The 14687-nt window shown below is 39.0% G+C and overlaps 1 protein-coding gene across 2 annotated transcripts in view; it reads left to right on the top strand.

Moving 5' to 3' along the window:
* Positions 1-307: 307 nt before the first annotated feature.
* Positions 308-14687, top strand: part of Gabra4 (gamma-aminobutyric acid (GABA) A receptor, alpha 4) — a 67182-nt gene continuing 52802 nt past the window's right edge. Inside the window, exons 1-2 of one of the 2 annotated variants that reach the window (XM_013518120.1) lie at positions 308-546; positions 935-1053. In XM_013518120.1, the coding sequence (XP_013373574.1) occupies positions 461-546; positions 935-1053 (205 nt within the window). In that variant the 5' untranslated portion in view covers positions 308-460. The remainder of the gene's footprint in view (positions 547-934; positions 1054-14687) is intronic. The other variant, XM_005391895.2, reaches the window with a different exon arrangement.

Consider the following 14687-nt stretch of genomic DNA (forward strand, 5'->3'; position numbering starts at 1 on the left):
TAGACCGGGAAGCCTAGCGCTGCAGAGACCGGGGATGTCTTTGGGGCTGGGGGCGGTGACGGGCAGGAGGGCCGAAGGATCTAGGTCCTGGTGCGCGGAGTTACAGGTTGGAACAAACTTGCCCAGCTTTGAGGCGCAGGCGCGCCGGAGTTAACACTAGACCCTGGCGGGCGCGGGCACGAAAGGGTGCGGAGCGGTATACAGAGCTCTACATACACACAGAACGCGAGTGAGAAAAGGAGGGGGCGAGGAGAGGCAGGTTCCGCCTCCCCTGGCCCGCGCGCATACACACGCCCACCGCGCTCGGGCTGTTGGAGCGCGGGCGAGTGTGAGCGCGGGCGAGTGTGAGCGCGAGTGTGCGCACGCCGCGGGAGCCGCTCTGCCCTCACCTCGCACCCTACTCAGGGCATCTTGAGAGCCTGGAACCGTGAACAGGCTTAAAGTATGGCATGTTGCAAAGATGGTTTCTGCCAAGAAGGTACCCTCGATCGCGCTGTGCCTCGGGGTCAGTTTCGCCCTCCTGCGCGTACTGTGCCTGGCCGCTTGGTGAGTTCTCTGGGGTCCTAGGGGGGCGTAGGGAAGGTGGAGAAGTGGCCAGCTCCCCGCCCCTTCTGACCACCCCATCCCTCCCGGAACGAAGCAGACCTTCCTATTTTCTCTATAAAATTATGGGCTGAAGCCAAGGTTTGCTGTGACCATGCAGAGCACAAGACGCCTGTGGGTACTGGGGTGCATGCAGCCCGGCTGGGGAAGGCGCTTTTCATGACCATTTTGGTCTTTCGCCTCCCCTCTCCCCCTAATGCTGCCTCCAGCTTGGGGCTAAGGACTCTTTCCCTAGAAGGCAAACCTGGTTCCACCTGTTCTTAAATGCTTTCTTAAAATAATCCTTTCCGCCTGCTTCCGTTTTTTTTTTTTTTTTTTTGTGCACTTACAGTTTAAACGAATCCCCAGGACAGAACGAAAAGGAGGAGAAATTGTGCCCGGAAAATTTTACCCGCATCCTGGACAGTTTGCTCGATGGTTATGACAACAGGCTGCGTCCTGGATTTGGGGGTAGGACTGCTTCAAACGCACGAGTGTGTCCTGTCTGTCCCTCTCTGGTCCACCTGTCTGTCTGTGGGAATACCTTTAGGTATACCTTGCTTGCAGAAATGAACTCTTCCTTCCCCTCTTCCCTGGCTTCCTCTCTCCTGGCGCTGTTACCGAGACCTATGACAAGAAGACCGCCCCCACCCATACTCTCCCATCTCCCTGCCCCCTCAGGAGCTTTGCCTCTCCCCCACACTAATTACCTCCCGGGACCTGACTGCAGGGTGGGGGAGGATGGGGAGGAGGCAGAGTCAAAAATGGGAACTGGGTGCTTAGCCGCTGCCAGCCTGCTGCCCTGAGCCTTCAGAATGGAGTTTTCCTTAATGTGGCCACTCCGCCCAGAGCTGGGTGCACTGGAGGCAGCTGGTCTGAACTCCTCTGTCCTTCCACGTGTCCCTTCCTCAGCCAAGAGTTCGGCCTGCCAAAAGCTGTACCTAGGACATGAATCTGGGGCACGAAGCTGCCTGCCCTGCTAGGAAACCCAGACCTTTCCTGTTCTGTTCTGTTTCAGTTTCTTTGGAGGGTGGCATTCGTTTCCCTCCTAGGCCTTTGGAGTCCAAGTGTTCAGCTTCATCTCTTCTTTCAACAAACATTTACAAAGGACCTAACAAAGAACCATTCATTACCAGTACTGTTGCTCTCCTATTCATATTTCCTTTGCATCTATAATAGAACCCATGTGGCAAGCTTTGTACTAGGCACTAAGTTCACAGAAATTTTGAGATATACTTCTTCACCCCAAACAGCCTCTCAATTAGTTCAGTAAGGACAAATGATTTGCTAGGATCCTACTAGTAGGATTGGTCCGCATCCTCTGATGGTAAAGTCCCTGTTACTCCCACCACACTGATTTTTCTCATTTCCAGCAAATGAAGTGAAAATAAAACATAGACAGACGCTATCTTGAAGGAGTTGATATTCTTGGAAGATCAGTAGTACTAACAATGACAACCACTAATATTTTTATTACACCAAATTTTTATTTAAACCTGTCATTTCACAGGCATTACTCAAACTCTTACAAGTCCAAAAGAAAGCCATTGCATTCCTCTTTTTACAAATGAAGAAATCAAGGCTTGGAAAGTTAAATAAACTGATCAACTTGACAGTGTGTGAAAGGCAGGAGCAAACTGTGAACCCAGATTGGGTTGTGTATTTGAAGACACAACCACATAGATCAGGATGGTGTCAGGTATTATGTGACGTGATGAGTATTATATAGTATTGGAAGCAAGGAAACGATACACTTCCTGTGGAGGATGTGTATAAGGGGAGAGAGGGGGAGAATGGAAGAGGTTAGCGAGTAGGGAGCAAGGCAGCATCTTACCAGGTAGAAGAAATGGAGTCCAGGTTAGGAGGAGCCACTGAACGCAAAATAAGAGTTTGACAAAGTAGAACCGATCATTCTATATGCCTATCTAGTGTCCTTTTTCTCATTTAAGAGATAAGGACACTGGGATGAGAAAGGCTCTAGACGGGGATATGTAGAGTATTAATGATAGCCTGGGATCCTATGTTCTGAGTTCCAAACCATTTTATTCTGGATTTTATTGCAAAGGTTATGGGACGCCACTGAGGTAAAAAGTATTTCTGAGTTGACAGTGATGAAGATGGATGGGAATTGCCGCTGTGGGGTTAGGGTGCACACACTGCACTTCCTCTCATGCAAACCTGGAAAGATTCTTCATTAGAGGCGTGAGTCATTTGTCAGTGCATGATCGTCTTTGAGTGACTGGGAGATTGTCATGTTAGATCAAAAAATAGTTTTATGGGGAATGTTGCAGATGCTATGATACCATTTAAGACTATATCAATAAAAGAAGATTTAACTGCCCAGAGAGATTTTAAGCCTGACATTTCAAGAAAAAAATTGTTTTGCAAAACATCAACTCCAATGTAGTTTAAATATTCATCGGAAGATTGATATTCCTGAACATAAATGAAAGGGAAAAGTTATAACTGGAACTATACGGTTTGATTATTAAATGTTGAAAGTTAAAATAATGTTTGCCCATTTGATTATAAAGCAAATTATAATTCAAAAGGACAGAGGACCCATAGTAGATGAATCTTTTTTACCACGCACTGTGTCCCATTACACAGACAATAAAATGAGTGCAAATAATCTGTGCAAGCCATTACTGGATTCTGGGGAACTGTAATACAGCTATCTCTCTCCAGGGCGTTATTAGTCATCTTATTTGTCACTGCCAAGTAATCTGCATTACTCACCCAGAGATGCTTTCAAAGCTTTATGTATTGCATTTACCCTACTTTGAGGGTTAGCAGTTGATTATTAAAAATTTACTATATAGCACAGTGTTAGGGCTGTATGTGCGTGTGTGTGCAACTCTGCTCATAAATATTTGTTGCAGACATGATTCACTTTTTAGAAGTGGGTCATTCTGTAAATTCATAGTATTCTAAATGTGACAGAGGAACAATAATTATCACCTGCAGAAGATGTATTATCTGTTTACGTGAAAGTGTGAATGTGCTCCACCCAAAATAATAAGAAATCTCCCTTGATATAGACTCCCTTGTGCTACAAGTTTGATTTCCCCCATGACATTTTATACTTCCCAGAAAGTTTGGCATTTTAAAACCAAGATGAAAACAATTCCGATTTTTACTGGTACATTATAAATATGGATTGACTTCCTGGTTCCTTTAATCCTACTTCTACTCTTTGTGGAACATTTACTTTTTATCTGTTTATACAAGTTTGCTGTGCTCCATTTAAAATAAAGCTAAAAGCAAAGATTTGAATTGAAATTGGATGGTTTGTGATTGCTCAGTAGGCCAGGCAGGGGTTGAAATAGATTTGGAAACTAAATTACATATTTTTAACTCAGCAGCACAGCTTGCAGTGGGGAAGTAAAAGGAACTGTGATGGTTCTCTTCTTTTCATCCCTCCAGGATGCCCTCTCCCTTGTCTTCACATTCTCCTGTTGGGGCAGGAAAGGGGAAGAGGTGAGAAGAGGGGGAGGGGGCCTGTGGAGAGAGGCTGCAATGGGACTTCTGAAGGGAAGAGGTTCTGTCAGCCTCTGATGAATCAGTTCCTATCACGCTGAATCAGTTCCTGTCATCCCGAAGTAGCTTGCACCTGCTTAGAAGTGGCACACAAGTGAACCCTTCCAAAAGAAGCTAGAAGTTCATACCTTCTTGAGCTTGCCTACATTCAGTATTGTAATATGTTTTAATAAAAATGCATAACTAGGTATTAACTACTGGGAGACACTTTAGAAATCTTGCTCTTACAGTTTTTTCATTTATTATGTGGTTGCATAGCCCTACATTTTAGGTCTTATTTGTCACTGAGATATGCCAGCAACTTAAAGAGAGAGAAACTTATTTTGGCTCAGAGTTTTTAGAAGTTCTACAAAGCTGCTTATGCCATGGGAAAGGGAAGAGTTGAAGAGAAAGATACACCCTTCCAGCTCAGGCCCCCAGTGGCCCGCTCCTGGACCAGGCCCACAACTTCACAGCAAGTCAGCTCTGGTGCTCCTATAATCCAGTCGCCATCCACAGGCCCCACCTTGAGTGCACAGGGTTTAGAGGGACATCTACACACAAATTATAGCACCATTTGTACATCTTACCTTTGGAGGCATGTACTCTGGAATCATAAACACTTAATTTATAGATGGTTGCTTGGATCATCTTCCACAGCATTTTTGGAATGGTAACAAAGCACAGTAAGCAAGATTACTCTGCTTACTCACTTAGTAAGCAAGATTTCATACGAGTGCAGTCTGCTACAGTTTTCAAAGCATTTTCATATATAATATTTAATAAGATTATCACATAAACACAAAGAGATAGGCAGGAAGCATCATCTCTCTGTTAATGAAGATGGCGAGAATTGCTCCAGAACCACACAGCTAGTAACTGTTGAGGTCACAACTCATATCCTGATCTTTGAATCCTTAGTCGTGGAGCTGGTCTATTGTTATGTCCACTTCTGAGGATTTCTTGTGTCATCTCGCTTTTCACGAGCCAACTTTTGCTGAACGTACTTTTTGTGACTTTTTGTGTGTATGGTGTTGAAAATTGAACTCAGAGCCTTGCATGTGCTAGGCAAGCACTCTACCACTGAGCTACAACCCTAAACCTAAGGAAATCCTTGAAATAAGCAAAACTATATTTCTCTACAAGAGTAAAGTGAAAACTTTATTCCAAATCTATAATAACATTTAAAATAAAGGAGTCAGCATGAAAACTTGCATTCATTTAGGTTAACTGGGACTATTTCACACAAATCAAATTGTACTTACAGTGTTTGCAAATGATCTATATATATTTCAATCTAAAACTTAAGTCTGTGTTATATGCTCCTTCTTAATTGGATATCAACAGAGAATATATTTTTAAAAATGCATAGATGAACATTTCTAATCCACAGAGATAGAAAGCTTTATTCTCTTCTACTTTGTCATATTGATTTATTGACTCATTTGTTTAACCAGTGTGCACTGAGAGGCTACTTTGTCTTAGAAGCAGTGGGAGGTTGTAAAGATACATACTGACCCAACATAGAGCCCTATAGACTTTAGAGCTAAGCAAGGTAGAGAGGCAAAAGAACAAAGAAATAAATATGACAATTAAATAAAAGTTCTGTAGAACAATCTGTAGGCATCCAAAAGAGAGAACTGGGTGAGGAATTTATTTCACATGGGAATGAAGATCAAGGAAGTCTTTCAAGTTGAGACCTAAAGGTGCCAGGCATAAAAAGAGTAAGAATAAATGTTATTTTCAGGCAGAAGAAATACATAAAGCCAGTGCAGAAGTCCAAAATTAGTGTGGTTTTCACAGTGAAGGGTATTTAGTATGCATGGAGCCAGAAAACAAAAGCAAGAGTCCCACAGAATTAGGCTGAGCTGGAAAGCAGAGCCAAGATCATCCAAGGTCTTTGTGGATCCCTAGAGAACCTTAGAATTGTTCTGCTAGTGAACTTGGAAGCCTTGGAGGTTTTTAAGTGGAGGGACTGACTTAAACTATGACTTAGTCTATAATTTGATTCATCTGGTTGCTACAGAAAGAAAGGTTTAGGAAAAGACAGGGGCAATACTGGAAACAAGAGGGCCAATGGAGATTTTTGTTTCCATTTCTTTGTTTGTGTGTTTATTTGTGTGTGCACTTTTAGTTTTCTATATTAATTCGATGGTTGCATGGAATAACATTGTAAGTATAGTAAAAATGGATCCAGGTGGACTAAAAGGATATTTTTAGATGTTTAATTTGAGAGAAAATTGATGATAGCTCTGATACGGTAGCTTTGAAACAAGGAAAAATAACAAGGGATTGCTCAGATTCTCATTTGGGAAAGTGAGCAAGGATGGTGTTATTTAATAATAACAGGGAGGATGGCCCATTTCCCCTCCCTCATCAACTTGTATTTGAATTGAAGAGACAAAAAATAAGCAACAGAAATGAATGAACGGTGCAGTGTATTAGATGTCCATGAACTACTGGAGAGCAACATATATATATATAAAGCAGGGGAGGACGTTGTAATTTTAACTTGGGTAGTTGAGGAGTGTTGGCCAAAATGATATTTGAGCAGGAATGTAAGTGGGCAAAAGCTTGAGATGCATGCAGGGTGGGGTCTTCTGATGGGAAGCTGAGTAATAAGAAGAGATCTGTGTGATAAAAAAGAGGAGGTTATGTAAAGCTCTGCAGGCTGTAAGGCTTGGCTTGTACTCTGAGTCAGATCAGACATGACTGGAGAGATTTTCAGAGGAGCATGTCCTGAAATGAATAGCTTTACAAGGCTCCTCTTGACTGCTGTGTTGAGAACAGACAGTCAGAAACAAGGACAGAGGGTTTTCACAGTAAGTCAGGTAAGAGGTGATGAACATTTGTCCAAGCTACCAGCAGGGAAGTTTCTCAGTCTCAAAGATATGGCTGGCTTCTGCCTGTATTTTGCAATTACAGTCAAATGATGACAGCTGGAATGTGGGATATGCGAGCAAGAAGAAAGTTGCTAAGGCTGACTCCAAACACCTAGAAAAATGGAGTTGTCAAGACCATAGCAGGAGCAGTTAGGAGCATGGATGAGCAGTTTGCATTATGGTTATGTTAAGTTTGTGATACCTACTAGATATCAACAAAGATGAGCTGGGAATTTAGAGATAATGGATATGTCAACATACATGGTATTTAAAGTCTTAAGACTAATGTGGTCATCAGGGTATGGAGAGATATAGGAGAAGGATAAATCTTGAGATCTGATGTCTTTGATGTTAAGAGATGGAGAAAAAGGAGGAGGACTCTGTCCCAGGAAGACTGAGGGGAAGTGACCTGTTGAAGGGGGTGCTGGAGCAAGAAAACAGAGAGAGAGAGTGCAGGAGTAAAGTAAAAAGAGTAAGTATTTCAATAAAGTGAAATGCCTGTAATGAAACATGAAAGATATGAGCTTAAAATTGACAGCTAGATTTGGCTCTCGTGTGTGTGTGTGTGTGTGTGTGTGTGTGTGTGTGTGTGTTCTGCAATTCTGGAAAGAACACTTTTGGTGTCATGGTGGGTGAAGAAGTCAGATTGGGTACATTTTAGAGAGAATGGGAAAAGTTTCTTTGGAGATTTGTACAGGCTGCAAAGAAACAGCATAATAAAGGCAAAGAAGTAGAATCAAGAGGGCTTTGTTTAAAAAAAGAGAAGATTACTTTTCAAATTGGTGGGAACAGTGCTATAGACAAGGGAAAGCTGGTGGTACTGATGAAAGGAATTTCAGTCATCCTGTAAGTGAAAATTGAATTGTAATAGAAGACAGAGTGAATAGGAGGGGAAGAATTCAAAAAAATGTCTATAGATTTTTTTTCCCCAGAATTTTAAATATGAAAGAGAAGATAAAGGCACCGTTGTCTCTTTTTTAAGATCAGAAATGTCACCATTTGTGTGCTATTGGGAATACTCTACCAGAGGTTAATTTAAGTACAGTGGAGGGAAGGGACAGCGGAAAGATTCCTTTGAGGATACAGAAGATAGCATCCTAAACATAAACTTACTTTCTTATGCTTTCAGTTTTTTTTTAAATAAATATATTAGTATCTTCTTATGTTTATACATTCTTAGGATAAAGATATGTGAGATTCTTTTACTGTTTCCTAAAATAGCCACTGTAAGATCCACATCGTACAGTGCTAAAAAAAGGTGGCTGTTTAGGGAATATTTCAATAGGTTGCTAAATATTTTCATATAAAATACATAACTTTGGGGCTGGGGGTTTAGCTCAGTGGCACAGTGCCTGCCTGGCAAGCGCAAAGTTGTGAGTTTGATTCCCGGTACTGGAAAAAAAAAAAAAACAACAACCCAAAATACATAACTTTGCATTTGCATATTATTAAATATTACAAGTTTATATTCCAGGCATTTTAAAACACCCTTTTTCCTAATAAGCTTCAGGTGTACGTAATTGAATTCTTGAATAATAATCATTGCTTCATGTTATATTCTTACCATGGGCCAGCACCTAATTTCCTCTTCACCCATCCATCCATTACTTCATTTATGAAAATGTAATATACCAGTTAAACCATCAGCCAGCACAAAGAATAGGGCCTTGTTAACTTTTATTCTTCCTCCATTCTGTCTTTCTTCCCCTACCAAAGTAGCCACCACTGTGAGTCCTTTATAAATTATCTCATAGCTTTTCTTTGAATATCATTTTAGGTTATCTATTTTTAAAATTTTTTATTTATTTAAGTTCATTGGCACTGTTTAGGTTTACATAACGACCACATCCATTATAGGAGATTTGTATCTGTACATAATATATCGATTCCTCTCTTTTCCTTGTTCTCATTCCTTCCCTTCAAACCCCTTTCCCTCCCTGTGCACAAAGCTCCATTTTCATTTTATCCTTATTTTTTATTTTTTTCTTTCTTTTCCTTCCTTTCCCCTACCCTTAGTTCCCTTTTCATTCTGAACAATTCCTTCCTATTTCACAATATCTATTGTATATTTCTGTTCTTATTTACATCTTCAGTTTCTCACACCAGGGAGATAATGCTATGATTACATATGTGTTTCCAATTTATTTCACTTGTGATTATAGTCTCAAGGTCCATCCATTCAGCTATAAATGTCTCGATTTTATCTTTCTTTATGGCTGAGTGATACTCCATCATATTAAAAAAAAAAATACACTGTTTTATCCATTCCTGTTGATGGACATTTGGGTTGCTTCCAAGATTTAGTTATTGCAAACTCTGCCACTATAAACATGGGTGCATATATATCTCTGTGGTATGATGCATTTAATTCTTCCAAGAAAATACCCAGGAGGGGACTAGCTGGATCGAATGTGACCTCTAATCCTAGGTTTTTGAGGAATTTCCACACTGATTTCCACAGCAGTTGAACTACTCTACACTCCCACCAATAGTAGAGAAGGGCTTCTTTTTCCCTACAGCCCTTCCAGCATTTGTTATTAGTCGTTCTCTTGATAATAATCATTCTTTCTGGAGTGAGAAGGAAGCTCAGCATTGTTCTAATTTTGATTTTTCCAGTTACTGGTGATGTTGAAAATTTTTTTCATATATTTGTTTGCCTTTCATCTTCTGAGAAGCATCTATTCATCTAAGATACCCATTTTGGGGTTGGGTTTTTAAATTTGGAAAGTCTTATTTTTTTCAGTTATTTCTATGTTTCAGATATTAGATCTTTGTCCTAAGAAGAGCTAGCTAAAATTTTTTCCCAGTCTGTGGGCTATCTTTTCCCCCTGTTGGTGATTTCTTTTGCTCTGCAAAAGCTTTTTAATAAGGTGAGATCCCAGTTGTTGATTCTTTGTGATAATTCTTATGCAACCAAGGTTTTGTTCATAAAGTCTTTGCCTACACCTATGTCTTCAAAAGTTCTTCCTATTCTATCTTCCAGAAGATTTAGTGTTTCTGTTTTAATATTTAGATCGTTAACCCATTTTAATTTTGAGTTTGGTTAGGTTATCTCTTTTTACAAATATTTAATTCCTTTGAACTTGTTACATATAAACCTTCGATATTTTTACAGCTCAATTATGTATTTGTTAAGATTCATTCTTGCTGTTGCATACTGTTACAGATCATTCATTTTGACTGCTGTGTGATATTCCCTTTGCATAGGAACCAGCTTAATCATCTGTTCTGCTGGCAGTAGACTCTTTGCTTTTTTCCAAGATTGTATTACTGTGAATATTCTGTCCCAAATTTCCTGCTGTAAATGTGCAATAGTTTCTTTTGCATATATATCAGGGAATAGATTTTTTTCTGGATCTTAGTGTAAGTGGGAGTTCAACTTGTCAAGATAATGCTAAACTGTTTTTCCATGGTTAGTTTACAAAGTTAAACTCCTTTTTACAATTAAAATGAATTTCAGGATCCACATACCCTTTAACACCAGGGAAGTGTGTGTGTGTGTCTGTGTATATGTGTTGGTGTGTCCATTCAAATACTTGAAATGGTATTTATTATAAAATAATTTGAAGTTTTTTGGTTTCTGTCATGTCTTAATGTAGTTCAGCATATTTTCAAATCTATATAGACATAAGAATTTTCATTCTGTGAACTACTTCTTTTAATTCATGTCTTTTTTAATTGAATGGCTTTGTTTACAACATAGACCAGTATTGACAGAGGGGTCTTATGATATAAAAGTTTCCGATCTTTAATATTTTTTAAGTAGAAGAAACTTCCAGAACTCAATCATGATTTCTGCTTTTTCCACTATATCAATGAATAGCTATTATCTTTGTTTAATAATCAGGGAAGCTCATATTTCTATATTTTGTAAATGGCAAGCAAAATTTGATGTTTCTTTGTACATTTCACTTGATTCCTTGATGTTCTTTTATTTCGTAAGTGATAGTCTTTTCAATTTTGGACACTATTAGAGTTTTCTAAGATGCAGGTGGAGGCATGCTGCAGTTGCCTCAAAATCCAGAAGTGTTTTCTCAGGTGCCAGTGTGGAGACAATGTGGAGAATAGGACTGACCAAGTTTATGATCAGAAAAACACCTTACATCTTTCTCATGATGGACTCCATTATTGGAGAAAGGACTGACCAAGTCCTTTCAGTGTGGAGAAAGGACTGACCAAGTTTAAGATCAGAAAAACACCTTACATCTTTCTCATGATGGACTCCATTATTGGAGATGAAATTCAATCATGATACCTTATAACCAAGTCTGTGGAAAACTATCTGACACATGGTTTATTGCCTTTCCACTTTCCCAGCAAGTTGAAATGAGAATTGGATGAGAGTATTTAACTGATTTTAATCTTGTTAATCTTGGCTCTGTCTTTCAAAGAGTTGTTGAAGATCACCTTATTTGCCTTACAGATTAGCTACCATGTCTGGGAGATTAAAATATTCTTTCTTCTCCCCAAAAAGAAGGTAAAAGAAAAAAATAATAAGAACAAAATTTCCTATTGCCAAGGAAGAAAGATTTTGTAATAAAAGATGTCTTTGATGATACACAAATGCATGTAAAATTATGGGAAGAAGTCTTTCCAAGCTCAGAATGATCTGGTTTCTATGTAATTATGCTCTTAGTAAGGTTGATTCGAACATCCTAAATAGTAGTATTAGAGGAAGCGTCTCTAAGAATTAGTTTTAATTGCATAGCGACCATTATTCATTGACAACTGATTTATTGGTAACCTATTACAGTTAAGACTTGTGATTGGTTCTATGAGAGAATACAAATATAAATAAGACAGTTTTTGCTCTAATTAAGAAGTATTTTTAGCTTAACTGATGCAGCAAATGAATCTTAATTTTTCTTTTTTTGAGGGGTTTTAAAATCACTACTGAGATGATATTAGACACATAATGGAGTACATAGCTATTTGGCATCTAGTTTGTGCAAAGCACTATGCTATTTTGGGACTTCAAGGAGGATACAGATTTCATCGTTGTTGTTACAGGTCAAAAGGCAGGCTCACACAGGTCAAAGTAAGATTAAGAGGAAAGGCGATAGATGAACAAAACAGCAAATGTAGCTCTAGCATGTTAAATAAACACTAAATATATAATTTCACATTTAGTTGAATATTAACTATTAATTTAGTATTTTGTGACATATGATAGTATAGTAAAGCTGTAATACACTTTGGAAAATAATGCAGGAGAGTTAGAATTCTGATTTTGGTGTATAGTTTTTGGCCTGTATGGGCTTTTCTATATCCAAAACATTTTCATGGTGAAAGTACTTTGGGAGGTGAGATTCAAAAGAAACTGTATATGGGAAGACCTTAGTATTATACTTGGCACATCATAGATCTTCACTAAATAGTAATTATTATATTTCTGCTGATTGTGCTTTGGAAAAATCCAATCTCCTATGAGCAGTTACACACATGTGCCCACTATCCATCCCCACCGCAGCCTCATTGATCCAAGCCACTGTTGTCCATCAGCATGACTAGGATAGCAACCTCTCCTAAGGGCCCTTCTTCTGCTCTAGCCATCCCATAATTTATTGCTCAAATATCTACCAGAATGATTTGGCAAAAATAACTTGATTGATTCATATAGTTTCCTTACTTTAAGCCCTTGGTGACCTCTCAATGATTATGAAATATTAATTGAACTTTTTACTGCAGTCTAGAAGCAAAGTCAGAGCTAACCTGAATACCAGAGGAATGAAACCCAGGGGGAAAAAAAAAGAAGAAATAACCTCTGTGTTCACTTGCAAGAATTGCCTTAACAAAGTATCAGAGACCAGGTGGCTTAAGCAGCATAATTTTTGATTTTTCACATCTCTGGAGGCATCAAGACATCAAAAGGTTTCTTCTAAACTCTTCCCCTTGGCTTGGAGATACAGTCACCTTTCTAGGTCTTTACATGATGCTTCCTAGGTGTGTACCTGTGTTCTGATCTCCTCTCTGGATAAAAACACCAATCATATCAGATTGGAACTCACTCCAGTGACTTCATTTGAATGTAATTGTCTCTAGTTAAAGACCTTATCTCCTAATATGGTCACACTTCATGGTACCCAGAGTAGGGCTTCAGCATGTGAATCTGAGAATATTAATTATCCCATATCAACCCCTTACACATCTCTACATCTTCCGCTGGCATTCCTCCAAGCTCTTTTTCATGTAGTTTTAACAGCAGACACCATGATACAAAGAAACTATAAATACTTTGCTTAGAAGATGCTACTTTTCAGAATATGCGCTCTGGCGTAGATGCTCTGCCTACAACATCCAGGTCTTTATTCTCCGTGTGGTTTTCATTTCTTATCATTCTCTCCCCCTTTGCTTTGCTTCAGCTTCACTGGCCTCTTTTGTGCAATAAAGCCTTTCCCTGACCTTAACCTTTATCCCTTACAGTTCTTTCCACCTGGTATCCAATTCTCCCAGCTCTTCCAGTAGCTCATGCTTATCCTGTGGGTCTTTGTTTAAAAGTCACTGCTTTGAAGAGGCAACTCTGAGCACAAATTTAAAGTGGCTTTCTCAGTATGTCCCACTCTTAGCAGCCTACTGCCGTGATAGCATTCTGTCATTTATTTCTTTACTAATGAGACTCATCATTCTCATTCACTGTGACAGCACTCGGGCTTTACAGGACCTGGCATGTAGCTGGTGGTCACTCCAGTATTTATTGAATGAGTATCCAAGTGAAAGCCCTTCACTAATCTTAAACTTTTGGAACCTCAGTCAACTTCATAGACCCACGAAGTCATGTAAGGCAGATACTGGGTAATGTCACAAGCAAATACTGAGGCTATAATTCTGAACACAAAACATTTTTCAAGAATTGTTAAAAGAGTAGTATTTATGTAAGAATTTAAAAACACCTGTCGTTATCATGGAAGGATTACAACCATAAGAATTAGCATATACCACACACCATATAGTAAACTAACAAAGAAAAATTTTGCCTAAACCTTCATTCCCTTAGACTCATTTCACTGCCTTGGAACACCTATGATATCGTTATGCTATAGGATACAGTGTTGTAAATACTATTTCAGGAAACAAATGAGCCATGTCTGTTTCTATACATTATAGGAAATGGAACAGTCACACATAGAAACTTGTTAGAAATACAAATTGGTGGGCCACACCTTATACTTACTAAGCCAGCAAGTGTGCCCCACAATCTGTGCTTTTATAAGCCTCCAAGTGACAGAGACGTAGTTGAAGTTTTAGGACTACTGCCCTAAACTGATTTTCAAGGTAACTTTTGGCTTTCAGGAATCCTGTCCATTTGTTAGATGTGATCAACCTTAGTTGTTGAGTCATCTGTGTCCCTTTGCCCTGACTTGCAATGACATAGTGTTTCTGCTTTTTTACCCTTAAACAATTAGCAGAGTGACATCTTCCACATTTGAACCTGTTTGAATAAAACTGCTGTCCTCTAGGATTCAACATGTGTTACCTGCTTCTTGGATTATGTATTTCTAGAACAATTTGGCTTTAATGAGTTATTGCTAATTTTTTGTTTTTTTTCAATTCTTCATTCCAATAAAAACTTATTTAACTCCTCTACTTTCTAATGATGTGATTTGTTTTAAAAATGTAAGACATATGAAAGATAGGCATGATCTATACTTTTTCTCTTATTATACTTCCAAAGACTGTGTTTTTCTTAGGCTACTTATTCAATAA

This window comes from Chinchilla lanigera, unplaced genomic scaffold (assembly GCF_000276665.1).
Source record: "Chinchilla lanigera isolate Chin_1 unplaced genomic scaffold, ChiLan1.0 scaffold00042, whole genome shotgun sequence".
Lineage (NCBI taxonomy): Eukaryota > Metazoa > Chordata > Mammalia > Rodentia > Chinchillidae > Chinchilla > Chinchilla lanigera.